Source organism: Scardinius erythrophthalmus, assembly GCF_964197995.2.
Source record: "Scardinius erythrophthalmus genome assembly, chromosome: 14".
Classification (NCBI taxonomy): Eukaryota; Metazoa; Chordata; class Actinopteri; order Cypriniformes; family Leuciscidae; genus Scardinius; species Scardinius erythrophthalmus.
The window spans coordinates 25,837,489-25,853,477 of NC_138234.1; the positions used below are offsets into that span (position 1 = coordinate 25,837,489).

Consider the following 15,989-nt stretch of genomic DNA (forward strand, 5'->3'; position numbering starts at 1 on the left):
AAACACACAAAATGGCCATTGTCGTAACAGGGAGTGCCGAGAACAAGGGAATGACCTCTGGGCCGGACAGCGCAGGCACTGGCAGGCTTGAGAGCGCTGAGGCCAGTGAGCTAGATGACGCTGTTCTAGGGATGCCGGCTGCATGCACTGACATCAGCGGTGTGTCCTCCAAGCTGGATGCCAGTCTCACTCTCATAGGGACCACCTTAATGGCTTCATGTGCGACGTTCATGGCGACCGGGAACTTTGGTGTGTCGTCCATGACAACTGAAGGTTCAGGCGTGGCGGCCATCTTGGCTGAAGACCCAGGCGTGGCGGCCATGACATGACGACTGGAGACACTGGTGTGGTAGCCAAGTCGAGTGGAGACTCTGGCATGGTGGTACAGCATGAATGTCGCATTCCTTCTCCATGACACCCACCTTAAAAGCTGAATGTAATATTCCAGAGTCCAATTAGGATCATGCAAAGGCACTAGGACAGGAAATAACACAAAAGGCCCCACACAACACAGGGAAACACAGGCTGGGATCATGACATCATTTTATTAATTTAATAAGTTTATTAAAACAAGATAATTTTTATTAACGAAACAAAAACAGGGAACCAAGGCAAATAAAGAAGCTCAGGATAGGAGCGTTTTACAGCAAACAATGACTGACAAACCACAAGAGAAACACAAGAGCAAGAGAAACAAAGGCTGGGATCATGACAAATACACAACTACTTTAGTTTGGCCCTCAATGGAGGAATATGCCACATTAATGCTGCCTACTGATTGGTGTTATTGCACATAATTAGAAATTGAACATGAACAGCCTCTCAAGTTGTACATTAGTCAAGTCACCTTTATTTGTATAGTATTTTTTACAATACAGATTGTATCAAAGCAACTTCACAGTGATAACATGAAAATAATACAACAAAGTTTGTTTCTAGAAGAAAATTGTGTCATCGTCCACCTTAAGCAAGGCAGATAAAAAATTTTGTTGAATATTAAATGTCCCTAACTAAGCAAGCCAAAATCCAAGGCAACAGTGTCAAGGAACCAAAACTCCATCTGGAGACAGAATGGAGAAAAAAACTTTGGGAGAACTCCTCCTTCAGTTCTCCTCTGGCCAACGAGCGAACAGTGTATGATTATGATCCAGGCAGCATTACAGGTCAGAAGTCAGACTGGATTAGGATGGGAAACATTACTGGGAAACTCAGGCTGGCAATATCAACAGTAGCAGTCAGTTTCGGCTGTTGTTCAGTTGAAGTTAGTTCTGTGTCGATTCAGTTCTGTTGTAAAGATCATCAATTATTAAGTTAGTTCATTTTATCTATAAAACAGTTCTAAAGAAATTATGTCATCGTCCAGCTCAGTTCAGTTTTCATAAATTGTTCAGGTCTCTGTAAATTGTTTGTGTCTTAAGGACTTTTTCACTGGTGCATGTGCAATAATTGTTAAGGTTTAGTAAACAAGCATGAAAAACATTGTTTGAACCCTTTCCAATAAAGATCTGTACAGTTTATCTGGATTTTACAAAATTATCTTTAAAATACAGTATCCTGAAAAGGTGACTTATTTTTGCTGAGTTTGCATAAATAAATGTTTTGCATAAATAAAATGCATAAGTAATGCAAGAAATATTTTTAACTAAAATCCACACCCAAGTCACTATAATTACTAACATGCTTTTAATCACAAGTGTCATTAAATGAATATTAAAAGATAATAAATACAAACAATTTCTGTAAGATTATTACGAACGGCTCAGAGACTTTGGGTTGAACATCCAAATGCAGCTTTATTGGGACAATTGAGAATCATAGTCCATATAACAGGCAAAGGGTCAAACAATCTAAAAAAGCAACAGGGTCGAAAACGAAAGGGCAAAAATGAAAATCAAGAATACGGGAAGATAATCATAAAACCAAGACACAGGAAACCATGATAACGCTCAGAAATGCAGTGTAACAACATACAAGACTTCGCAACGAATGAGTGAATACACAGGGCTTATATAGGTAAGAGTAAATAAAATAATAACACACAGGTGAAAGTAATCAAAACACTAGTTATTCCGAGCAATGGGTTATGGGAAAAGTAGTTCATGTTGAGAAAGCAGATGGAAGTAGTGTTCTCTGAGGGATCATGGGCACTCCAGCTGGTGGCTGTGACAGAGATAATATATAATTCTATAAGTAATATTTGTAGCTGAATGAGAATGAGATACAAGCTTGAGTGTGTCTCTCCGTCTTCATAAACACAATTGCTGAATCTTTACATTATTAGGCCACTGAAAATATTTAATATTCATCAGTTTGGGTTTGCAGTAGTCATTTTATATATCAACATTTAGTGCTTAAAAACATCTGAAAGTAAATACTAGAAGTCATTCTTAAAATCGAACTGGGTTACATTACCTCAACTACCACTCTAGTTTATTTTCAGTTATTTTGTGTATCACCTGAAAAAAAAAAATAATAATAAATGAATGTACAGAACACCAACATGACTAACTCAGACTGAAAATGAGAAACATTACTCACAACTTTTGTCAATCTGAAGATACCCATTAGAACACGACACGTCCACATATGCTCTCATCCCACTTCCAGTATTCCATCCAGCCGTACAGTTAAGCCTATACGTGTTAGCATGCGTTATATAGACCTTTTCTGTAGGGAGCTGTAGATTGTACTTCTCAACTATGTCATCAATTTCACAAGGCCCTATGACAGATACATCGTCCAGTGAAAAACAGTACAAAACAATTAGAGATTTGTTTTTACAAAAAAGCAAAAGAGAATTCATTTGTAATTGAATGACTCACTCAGACATTTCGGAGGAGTCTCCCATTTTCCATCCACACACTTATAAGATTCCTGTTGCTTGTCCAGCACATAGTAAGACTGGCAAGTGTACGATACCTCTGTAATCACACCTTTTACTGTACTGATGATGATGCTGTAGTCTCCATGTTGAAGATATGGAGGTGGTGGACAGATCCCACCTAAACAAAAAATAAAAAAAATACATACATATACTGTACATTTTTGAGCAGCATTTAGTGTCTGCAATTATACTAATGAAAGTCCTGGGACAGCATTTGACAACAAATATCTGTGCTCCTGAATGTTTCTGGTCAAAGCATGATCTCCAGTCTCTGAGTGCAAGTGACTGTATGTGTGTGTGTGATTGCGCTTCATACACATTAATACAGAACAGTGATTCAACTGACTGGAACTACCTGTGCTTTACATGTTTTGAACACGTTTAAGCCAAATATGGGTGCGTTTTCCCGTACGACGATGTAACTCACTGCTTAACTACCATACGATGCATCATTGAATAAATCAACTAGCTAGTCACGACTGTTTCCCGAAACCGCATTGTCGCAAAGTGGTCGTTCAACCATCTTGGTTTATGACGTCACGCGTGAGGTGCAGTAATAACTTCTTTTTATAAATCTGTTTGAGATCGAATTAATATGGTTTGCTATAAATTACAGACATAGCATGAGGACTATTTCTCATTTTTCTCATGTGGACGTAAATGTTTTTTTTTTTAAAAGGAGGAGGAAAAACTTTATAAAAATACCCATGTACTTGTGGACTAGGCCTAAGGGTCCATTTACACGACACTGACGTTTTTAAGGCCTGGTAATGCAAACTTTTGAAAACGGGTTTCAACGTGCAAGTTTTGGAAAATTATATGGTTATGGTGATGTCATGCGCAGTTGCACATGCCTATTAGATGTTCAGTTTATAGGCACATATTTTTTCTTTACAATCTGACACCGACAACTACTGGTCTGGCACGATTTTGAATCGCTTTCTTGGATCAGTGTGAATGGGGATCGTTTTGAAAATACGCATGCACATGATGTCACCACATTCACAAATTCACGTTTTTGTAGTTTACACCAATAGCCTGGTTAAAACCAGACCATTCTCAGTAGTAATTGAGTTATGGTCTGGCAAAGCTTCATTATTAACTCATTTCCAAAGGAGTTGAAACGGACCAACGGACGTCGCTCAAATGCCTCTGGGAGCAATTGGATAGACCTAAAACCAATCAGAGCGATCGTCATTGTGTAAAGCCATATGCTGCGTCCCAATTCGCCTAAGTTACACTGCGCCATAAAAGTATGTACTCTTTTTGTGAAGAAAAGGTATTTACTTTTGAATGTGTAGCAGACTACTTGCAGAGCAAATCTAAATTTGCTGGAAGTTTATCTGGGTTTTCCCAGGCTATTACACCAAGACAATAACAATATAATTTTCAAAAAGTGCACACTGAAACCCATTTTCAAAAGTTTGCCAGCTGTCGTGTACATGAACAGCCAAAACGAATAAAAAGTTTTCAGTGTAAACAACCCCTATGAACTAAACAAGACATGAATGTGACAGCTGTATCATTGTATGTATGTTTTGTATTATTTATCAATATTTTTTTGATGCACCCATAATCCACATTTGGGATTGGATCATCATTGATAGCTGGGTTTTCTGCTGGGTAAATAAATGTGAATGTAAGATTTTGTGGGGACTCACTTTTGCAGACAAATGTTCCGTTCCATTTTCCATTTTGACACATCAAAGCTCCTCCTGAAGTTTCATTGTATGGTTCATTGCATGTATATTTCAGAATCTCAAAGTTGCTGAACACAATTTTCTTATCTGACACTTTCACAAATCGCAAGTCCCTTGTTGGTTGGGAACACTCAACTGTTCCTAGAGGAACAATTTAATGCAAAATATTATATGAAAAATACTATTAATTAGTTATATATTACATTATTTCAAATGTCAATGGTCATGTTCAGATGGTACTAAATTAACACATTTGATTACTACTTAGATTCTGATTTATAGAAATGTTTCTAAATATAAACACAAAAGAAGACATTTGTACCTCCACATTGTGGATATGGGTAATTCCACCTCCCATCTGGCTGGCATTCAATTGCACGTTGGCCGTAAAATCTCATGTTGACATTAGTGCATCGAAAAACTAAGATATGCCCAGGATTATAAGGTGAAGTGATGCCTGGATGTCCAAATAGAATTTCTAAATTTTTTAGTTCTTGCTCCTGACAGGTACCATCTGTATATACAAAGATAACCTATGGTTTAATACTCAACAGTAGTGTATGTAGTGTCTGCCTTAATTTTTTTTTAATTAGAATATGTATTTTTTTAATATAAGACACATATATCAGTTCCGTTCCAGTCAGTCACTACGAGTTACGTCAGAAACTGACGAATGGGGGTTTCGCTAGAGAGCCCTATCACCTTCGAGTTATTAGAAAACGAGCCAATGGTATGAAAATACCATGGGTCTGCTGAATTTGCATCGCGAACTCCACCTCACTCCACGGACTGGATACGTGCGCTATTTTACTCAGATGAGTTCCTCCTGCATTGTTGATGCCATCACCAGAGTGCATGCCCGGTTGGTCAGCCCTCGTGATCGGTTAGGTGCCTCCATGTGCATGGTTCCCCGGTTGGGCAACCCCCACATGTGTATATTCCACGGTAAGTCTCCTCCGAGCATGTGTTTTCCCTCGGCAAGACCCCTCTTGCCATCTTGAGGTTGAAACATTCCACCCTGTGGGCTGAATACCTCTGAGTTCTCCATATGCATCCCGTACTCAGGTCATATGTGTATTCTAAGTCCTCCCTGCGGGTAGGCGCTGTGTCACATATTCCATCTGGGATATGCTACCCAGTGTACTTAGGTATTTTTGGGTCAGCCTGGCCCTTCACTCGTGCTAGCCTCACGACAAGGAGCTGGGGCTTGCGCAGGACACTGGAAGACAGCCGCATTGGCTAGATTAGATTGGGCCCCTCATTCATCAGTCTCTGACGTAACTCGTAGTGACTGACTGAAAGGGAACATCTCGGTTACATATGTAACCCTTCTTCCCTGAATGAAGGAATGGAGACGTTACGTCCCCATGCCACTGCCGCAGTACCACTGAAACGGCCGGGGCGCAGGTCTCGGCTCCTCAGCAGGTAACATAATGTGAGATTGCACCCGCGGCTTCTTTTATACCCACGCGGTGGGGCGGAGTTCACAATGCAAATTCCGCAGACCCATGGTATTGTCATACCATTGGCTCATTTTCTAATAACTCAAAGGTGATAGGGCTCTCTAGCGAAACCCCAATTCGTCAGTCTCTGACGTAACATCTCCGTTCCCTCCTTCAGGAAACGAGGGTTACATACATAACCGAGACGTTATCTATGGCTTGTAAATGATTCATCCAAATTTTTTGCTAAAAGTTAAAAGTATCTGAATTTATGATACAATATAATCAAAGCAAAGCAAACAACAAAACAACATCAAGCTGTAACTTTCCAGTGCAGGTCTGTATGTCTGTCCATTGGCCCTCGGAATCACAAGTGATTTGTACAAGTTCCTCTGGTTCAAATCCAGGACGACATTTATATTCTATTCTTGAAGATATTTTATACTTCTGTTTCTGACCTCCCACAATCTCTGCATTTGGGATTTTTGGTGGGTCACACATAATTTCTAGAAAACAAACATCCACATAATCATAGAATATATATTATGGGATTTTATGAGTAGTGCAGATTTTAATACTCTACAGCAGAACATACCAGCACACAGTGGTTTCGGCCTCCATCCGTCTCGTGCACATGTGGCCTCCGCTGACATTTTACGATATCCAGACTCACAACTGTAAGATTTTTTTACATTCAAATTCAGATCTCCACGGAAGTAAAATGTTGGTAGATACACATGCTGGTTGAGTGGAACTTGACATTTTATCTCTGAAACAAGATTCACCTGCTTTTAAAAATATTCAATGACTTCAGCACCAAATCCAAGAGTGTTTCTCTACATTCTTACCCTCACAAGATGGCTTGTAATCCCACTTCCCATTATTTGTGCATGTAAATGTTTCCTGGTTGTATAAGAACATGTTTTTGACAGAGCAGATAATTTCCACTGTTTCTCCAGCTTTGAAAATGGTTTTTCGCTCTGGTATGGTTCTTACTGCTCCAGATTCAGTCACATCAAGTTGACAAGTTACTGTAAAGACATCATAATACAAAACTGAGTTAAGAAAAGGGTCAAGTATGCCAAAAATTCGATTTTGCTTACTGTTTTATGAACTGCATATTCAGACATATTACTATCTGACACATTGCTTAGTGAATGTTTGTATTGTATTCATACTGCACACAAGCATACTACTTGATCCTACTTTATTAATGGTTGAAAAGTATGTTCATCATCAAATGCTTATTTGGCTTCCAAAAACAATAATTAGGAAAAATTAGTTTACAGAAAATAAAAAATACTACTAGTTTTGTACAGCAAAAAAAAAAAAGTGTCTATTAGGGGTTATAATATACTCTACTAGCATATCACAATTCATTATAGCAAAACTAATTATCTGTACCAATGGTCTACGGATGAAAATGATTTTGGAATTCTAGTATTAGTTATCTCTTCATGAAATGTGCAAGTACATCAAGCAGTGATCTTGAATAAAGCAAGAGACTGTGGAATTAACCTATGCACTGTGGAACAGGTCCGCTCCAAACGCCATTCTCCATACAATGAATGACACTACTTCCATCTAGCTTTTTCTCAGAAGATACACACTCAAAATGTATAACATCGCCATAAGTTCCTTCCCGTCTGTTCCCTGATGCAGTCACATCCCCATCTGTGTGAATTACAGGGCATCTCACCTCTAGGAAAACAAATAATCTGATTTAGGCTGAGTTTCCTGATAAATCGCTCTGTGTCAAATGTTATTTTAACATTGGAGCAATGCCTGTTTCCCAAACCAGCATGTAGACCGCTAACCATTAAGTACAACTCAGTAAAGTGCATCAGTGACAGGAGATGTCAGGTCCACTAAGATCCCAATTTTCATAAATTTCTCTGTGATTTTATCTCTCCAACAAAAAAAAAATGTAGCTCTTCTTCATTGCAGTGACAGACTCCATGTCACTGTTACATGGAGGTCTAAGCACTGTTACTTTGCTACTTTTGCCTTCCACTATGCAATATGCAATATGTGACTGCCACACTACGTGTAAAGACCAATTCAAACTGCACCGACAGACGCTGACCTACGTGGACAATCACCAGATTACAGTATGTCATTTCTCAGACATTCCACAACCTGACAAAAGCCGATTCAATATGTTCAGGCCGCAAAAACAAGCACAGACATTTATTATTAAATTCACATACATGTAACAATTTAAATTATTCAAAAACTAATCATCACACTTTGACTTCATTTAGTTGCATATTAAAGCTGGACTACATATCTTTGGTCCTGTTTACACCTGGTATTACGATTTGTTTTGGTCGATCGGATCACAAGTGGACGACACGAAATAAGGGGACGGGAGCTTAAGCTTGTCCACTTTCGACCACTTCCAGAGGTAGTTGAAAACACATTCGACCGGATCTTCTCAAAACCTGCTGACCTAATGAGTAAACATTAATGGACGTACACAAGTTCGAAAGGATTTAAACTTTGTCGGCTGGTGACCCAAGTTTGGTTTGAAGATGAAAAACACACCAAACACAATGTTCTCACACCATTCCTGATTTCTAACACACACTCACAGTGTTCGGGCGTGGTCTTGCGTCTGTCAGAGCAGAAATGAAAGCTGTTGCTCCCAGTGTGTTTTTCCGTTGTCTCCAGGTGCGCTCATATGTAAATTGCAAGAGTTTGTTTCATACATTAGATTGAAAGATCTGAAAAAGCCCATACATATACCCGCCCATAGACCCTTCCCTCAAAGAAATCAGGACAGAAGTCGTCAAAAGTGGACAAAAGAGACGGATTAAAACACCAGGTGTAAACGGGAATGTGTCTCCCTCGTCTACCTGTGATCCGATCGAACAAAACGAATTCTAATACCAACTGTAAATAGGGTCATAGTGTCTATCATGTAGCCTTCTTTAAATACAGACATATTAGTTTTGTGTGCAAAATGTTGAGTAGACATAGTTTTTAAGTAGAAAAAAAAATCTTAGTGTCCTTTCGAATTTGAAGTTGAAAGATCAGTTGAAATTGTAGCCTAATCTACTTCTGAGTGGCCTGATGCTCTACTCTTTTATGAGAGAACATCTTATGTGCAACTTTGATGGCATTGATTCTGAGAAAACTACCACGGAGATTAAAGGCAACCAGCATGTCACTAATGTTCTACATTGTGCTTTGGGAAACCTGGCAGCCCTTGTGGTGCTGTAAGCGAGGTTAGCAGTTCGAGAACTTTCGTCATCGATGTAGACATGCCCCTATTTCTACACCCCCGTGGTTTTTACGAAAGTATATTTACCTGTCAAGTTAGGCAAGAGCAAATCAAGCTTGCCATATGAGTTTTATTTCCCTCCACCAACAAAAGAAGCTGTATCAATGCTCAGTGTCTGTGATCTTGAACATTATGCATTGTGAAAACTACTACGAGTGCCTACTGTGAATGTGCAAAATGATTGACAGGCAGAGAGCACCTCAAAAGTCTTATGATTAGCTAAACATTCATTCTGGACGAGGCCCGCAGACTCTTTAATGTTACTGTTTACATAGTAAACAGTGTCATCACGTGATTTCTCAGGACAGTTATTTCAGCGATATCTTCTAGAGAGTAGATTCGTTCTCTATGTACCTTACCATAACAATCGCTTACAGCACCTTTCTGAATCAAAAGACAATAATGTAAACAGATTTTAAAGATAGCGTACCCTCACAGACAGGGATAGAATTATCCCACCCTTTCATTCTACAGTGACGTCGATTGATTCTGGTTGTCATTTCATACCTATGAACACAAAGTATTTCAACTTTTTAAGTGTAAGTAGTGTCAAGTTAAACAGGACAGATTTGAACTTTATAAATTAGAAAACGCTTTTTCACATTTACCCTTTCTTGCAAGTATACTCCACTGTTGCTCCATAAGTATAATCTCTGCCCTCTATAAGTTTAAAATCACCATTTGCTGTTTCCCCTGGGTGACCACATTGTTTCTCTGCAGAAATCAAACAAGTTGTCCTCTGAAAGTGAACATTTGAATTAAATGAGATAAAGTGATGTGGTCACCATATTGAATTTGTCTTACTTGAGCAGCTTCGTGCAATGAACGTCAGCCATTGTCCATTTTTACACTTTAATTTATAAAAGCCGATATAACCTGTCACACAGTTCACTTTCACTGTTTCATCATCGTCATATGAAGGTTTTGATACTGGTTCTATGTTTTCATATGTAATATCCTCTCTTAGACATTCTGAGAAGTACAAACAAACATTACACAAAGATGTAGTAGCCAACACTCTTTAAAACCACTTAATGTCATTTAAAAGTGTTGGAATATACATAACATGCATAAACATTCTACATGGTAAAAATTATAAACTCACCTTGACCTTGCACAAAGGTAACAGAAAATAGGAAACAGGAAAAGCAGATGATTTTTACAGGAACTCTCATTTTCATCTCATAAATGACTGAAGCTTTTGTTTTCTGGTTTTGGTCTCTGTTTGTATGCTGGGGAGTTAAACAAGTTATCAAGTTGACCAAGATAATCATTAACCTGGTCAAAATGAGGACTTTTTTTTTTTTTTTAAGTAGCCTACCAGACCACTCCATGGCTATTCACAAGCTATATTTCGATTAAAAGAATTATTATTATTTTATTTTTTTTATATATATATATATATATATTCTAAAGAGAAATCAAGCTTTTTGATTCACATTTTCATATCACACATCAACAGAAGAAAGCAAAGGGCAAGTTGCAAAGTAATTGCTGTCTTCTCTTCTCTCTTTTTTTCACGTTCTCGTTGATTTTGACACTAAAGGCAATAAAAAGTATTGTAATGGCCTGTTTATACCAAGGGCAATAACTATAAAGATAACGATAAATATATAAATATAAATAACTATGTTCTAAAAATCATTTTCAATATTAAGGAATAGCAGAGTTCACACCACAGCTATAACGATAAGGGAAACGGAATCGTTGGAATTTCAGAACGATTTTATCCAGCTGATGAACGTTAAAAACATTGACAGCCAATCAGAATCAATCCTGCTGAAACGAGCTCAAGCGCGAGATGGCAAATCTATATGAATCAAGCAGTTTAATCCAAGTTTTCTGAAGAGACACGATTGCTTTATATTATGAATAGATTGAATTTAGGCTTTTATTCACATTGATCAGCAAACATAGAGCTTAAACCATTTTTTGGTTCTTATGCTTGAGCTTCATTGATCGTAATTGATGTACTCAATATATGTTCGCTGATAGCGTTTATGTGACTAAAAGCATGAATTAAATGTGTTCATCATATAAAGTGAAGACTTGATTAAACTGCTAGATTCATAGGGATTTATTTTACAATCTCTTTATGAACCTTTTGAACTGTCAGAGTTTCTATGGGCTGACAGAAATCACTCAGGTTTCATGAAAAATATCGCTAAACAGAATGATATTTTCCACTGGCGTGGACTTGACAGATGCCCTAGAGATCGTTCTTCTTCTTATCTCACTCCAAATAAACATTACACTTGTTGCATCACCCACTTGTATAAATATAAGGGGGTTTCAACTATTGGCACTTTTGGTCCAACGGACTTTAAAAAATGACACTTGTTTATAGACGCAGTCAAATTTTGATTGTGTTTTGCTTAAATAAGCAGGACAATCTTCAGTAAGACATTTATGGAACTACATTATCAAGGCCTCACCTAGGCTGATTTTATTTATTTTTTAAATACAGTAATAATACAAATTAGTCATTGTGCAATATAATTACAAAGTTTTCTATTTTAATTTATTCCAAAATGTTCGTCTACTGTCTACCCATCTAAAGTGATTTTGTCAAATGTCATTGGTTTTCAGCATCATCTCTTCAGTCTTTAGTGTCACACAGGGCTTAATTTGAGCCGGAACACGCCGGAACATGTTCCGGCACCTCCGACATTGGATCCGGAACCTTTTTTATTGGATCCGGCACCTCCCGTGTCAATAAAATTAATTGCCTAAATAAAATAAAATTACTGTTTTAGTGTTCAATGTTTGTGACACATGACTTGCGCGCTTGTTGTACGAGTTGAGATTGATGTTAGCCTCGATCGTTTCACTCAGGGGAAAAATGTCAAAAAGACGCTAGACAGTCAGATCCCAAACAAGCAAAAATCGTTTCTGCTGATCAAAAAGGAGACCACGGTGGACACAGTAGCCTAGTATCGACATTATATCTCGTTATTTCGACATAATAAGGGGACATTCTAATCTGCCACATTAAGCGTTCTTATAATGGTTTTCTATATATGGGAGGAAAATGCTTAACGTGTAAATGCGTTCATATTATGGGCTCATCTGATTTTTTGTACATAGCATATTTGTCAGGATTTTAGTATCATAATGATTAATAACGCACAATTATCCGTGAACTTGATCTGAACAAATGCCTTTCACTTGTGTGTGCAAAATTCAGAATTAAATTAATGTGCAGAAATGTGTACAAATAGAGAGTATGTAGGCCTACTATGCCGTTGTAGCCATTAAAAAAGCACATTTAGTTTCATATTTGTTAAAATATTATAATGTTTTTGTTTTTTTTTTCATTTATGTTGATTTATGAAAAGTGAACAGCACGACCGAGTAAGATAGGATGCGCAATATGAGACATGGAGCGGGTCAGACATGATTTTGTCCGTTGAAGTTGAAGTTGTTTAGAAAGCCTTTCTTTAAAGTGAATTTCGTTTTGTATAAATTGTATCTTAATTTTAATCAAATTTTCATCAACCATTTGCCTGTAGGCCTATTTATTGAATACGAAAAAAATATAACGGAGGCGCCAGCGCGCTCACTTGCATTGCACGTGAACAGCAGCACGAAACTCAGTGTATGCCTCACACAGACATGACAAATACATCAAATACACAAAGCTTGAAATGTCTTTAAACGAAATAATTCAAAACGAAAAAGGAAAAAGGCTACTCTCTGATTATGTAATCCATTAGGCCTATTTATGTGCATTTCTCTCTATAAGTGCGTTCACACGGAGATGGCGATCGTCAACTTCATCTTTGCAGCTGAGTCGACACTTTTAGAGAAAACACTTTATTGTTTTTATTAATAAAAATCAATACACGCGTCACCGGATTTACAGATGCACGCACACATATTATTTCGAAATAACGAGATATTTTGTTGAAATAACAGTCATTATTATTAATTTATTTGTTCTATCTGTAATAAAATAAATAAACATTATTATTAATAATAGCCTACATCTTTTAGAATATTTGATTGAATGCTGAATGTTATTTAAGTAGCCTACTTGTTCAATTTAATAAAATTAAAACTTTAATTGTGATCATTAACATAACTGAATATTAAATATTTAGTGGCCAAGTTTTGCGCAGCTCCCCGTCAATGATCTATCTATAGCACCCACTCAGCTGGCGCTGTCCCTGCAGAGAAGCTACGTAGGCAGTGTAATTATTATTATTTATTTATTTTGTTCCGTTACCTCCAACCCCCGTTTTGAGTCGCCGGATCCACCCCCCCTCTGCGCTCCGGGACCTCCCACTTTACAAATAAAGCACTGGTGTCACATGACCAGTGTTGGGTGTAAGTAATTAATTACTGTAATTTTTTTAATTTTCCTGGTACAGGTCTGCCAGGTTCCTGCTCTACACTTCCTCTGTTCCCACCTGCACGCCATTCCTGATCACACACACCTGTTCCTCATCATCACCACCACTATAAAGACTCACTCTTCGCTTCCGTTCAAGGTCTGGTCTCGTTCATATGAAGAGGACTATTTACTGCTATCGCTAACCTTGATTCGCCAAATCTCCATAAGAAGAACCATTCCACTCATCACCTGCACACTTCTCTCCAAAGTATCAGTGTTCATATCACTTACCTGCATTCTGTCTCTGCTCAGTGTTGTCAATAAACTCCTGTTAACTTCATTATCCGTCTCTTGAGTCTGCTTTCGTAACATTTCTCTTGGTAAAGGATTTCTCTTAAGTTTTCTGTATTTTAATTAGTTGCTTTTGATGTAATTGCATTAAATAACAATAGGTTGATTTAACATCAAACTTTAATGTCTAATGTTAAAATGTATGTTTAATGTACTTTGGTCACGTCAAGAATAATTTATACAATTTTATATTTATTTGAATGAATTGAAAGAGCAGTTTCATGTGTATCCTTGTACTGGTCAGCTGGTTGACATGGGCTTTAGGAAGTAATCTACTTACGTTGTTGAACTAATTACAGTAGCTAGTAATTACTTTTAAAGGAACTTATCCAACACTGCACATGACATGATTATTCTAATATGCTGATTTTGCAGGTAAAGAAACATTTCTTATTATCACCCAAGTTGAAAACAGTTCTGCTGCTTAATATTTGTGGATGAACCATGATATTTTTTTCTCAAGATTCTTTGAATTGAAAGAGCAGTGTTTGTGTAACACGCACACAAGTATCATAGTAACATGTACATACATATTCCTATTATTTATCATTGTTATTATTATTATTTTCCATGTTGCACTTATAAAGAACCCCACATGTAATGGTAATTAGTTGCTGATTATAAGGAATGCTAAATTGTGTCTTCTCACATCTCTGCTGTTGTAGTACTTTATATCCGCCACTAGAAAGCAGAAAAGCCCCTTGGAATCGGCTCCTCATGAACTGTCCAGATGCCACAACAACTGACAGTAGCTGAGCCACAGAAAGTAGCATGTCATAAAATATTTCAGTTTATACAAACATGTTGTGATTGTATATGTCATCTTATGTGTAGATGTGAAAATGCCTCTTATAGGCACTAATTTAAAATGAACATCTGACTGTATTTACAAGTTATTTTCAACCTTTTCAATTCTAATGGATAAAATCAAGTCATCCTGACTTTTTTTTTCCTCATGCAATATTACTCAGAGTTGCAAATAGTTACATAAAATCCAAGATTGCATTTTATTTGTCTGTATGACTGTATGCACTAAGTAATGCACAGTAAGGCAAAATGCTAAATATACGGCGAGATTAACATCAATGTCCAGACAGCCGTAGACATGAGAGGTATTTGCGCACAGTTTGGGCTATACAGTGCTCTTCGACGTCAGGACCCGGTCTAAAGGTTTCCTTTGGCTGGAGGCTTAGTGAAAACTCCTGCTTTACTCTCTGCCATAAAGGTAACAGAGAATAATAGGTGGGTGGTTGACAGATGACCTACATTAGACGCCGCCACGAGAGGAGGAGGAGAGAGAGAATGAAAGCAAGCCGTGCTAAAGGAGTTTAACGCACCTTTTTTTTTTTTTGCACACAGCTGCATTTATCAGGCATTAATGAACAGTAGAGAGGGGCAGGGATGCAGATTCAGAGGGCGCGATGCATCCTCCGTTCATTTAGATAAATGAGAAACAGAGTGTTGCCGCAGGCCTCGAGGCCATCTCTTAGTCACCCTCACAGTCAAGTGCTCTCCGGCGCTGTTGACATGGACGCTTGTCATTAAAGTGATATAAGAGCCCACTATGGGTCAGTGGTCTCTCTGCGCTGAGAGCCACCACTCCACCATCTGATTTTGCACATTGGATATGCCCATCTTTTTCATAGCAGTTTTTTTTTTAATATTTATTTTTACCTTTTATGATTTGTTTTCAGATTTTGAATAGAATGCTTTGCATTTAATAAGATTGGAGAAAAACAGATCAGTTATTTGGGGCTGCCAATTACTAGATCCACTAAAAAGAGAGGACAGTACAGCAAAATGGCTAAAATTACCATTGGATTTACGGAATAATGGTCAGGATGGATCTTTAGACATAATGTTTTATGCTAATGTTTTCTTGAGATAGATGGGAAAAGCAAGTTTAAAGGGATAGTTCACCCAAAAATAAAATTACTCGCCCTCAAGTTGTTCCAAACCCGAATGAGTTTCTTTCTTCTGATGAACACAA

At 37.7% G+C, this 15,989-nt stretch overlaps 1 protein-coding gene across 1 annotated transcript; it reads right to left on the reverse strand.

The window, feature by feature from the left end:
• Window positions 1-1,775: 1,775 nt before the first annotated feature.
• Window positions 1,776-10,529, reverse strand: cfhl3 (complement factor H like 3). The gene is made up of 14 exons (XM_081384855.1): window positions 10,418-10,529; window positions 10,117-10,284; window positions 9,921-10,026; window positions 9,743-9,819; window positions 7,545-7,727; window positions 6,875-7,057; window positions 6,622-6,795; window positions 6,356-6,532; window positions 4,907-5,098; window positions 4,546-4,725; window positions 2,823-3,002; window positions 2,539-2,721; window positions 2,413-2,456; window positions 1,776-2,160 (listed from the first exon to the last, which is right to left on the reverse strand). The coding sequence occupies exons 1-13, from the start codon at window positions 10,491-10,493 to the stop codon at window positions 2,437-2,439; spliced, it is 1,899 nt and encodes a 632-aa protein (XP_081240981.1). The 5' UTR covers window positions 10,494-10,529; the 3' UTR covers window positions 1,776-2,160; window positions 2,413-2,436.
• Between the last annotated feature and the right edge of the window lie 5,460 nt (window positions 10,530-15,989).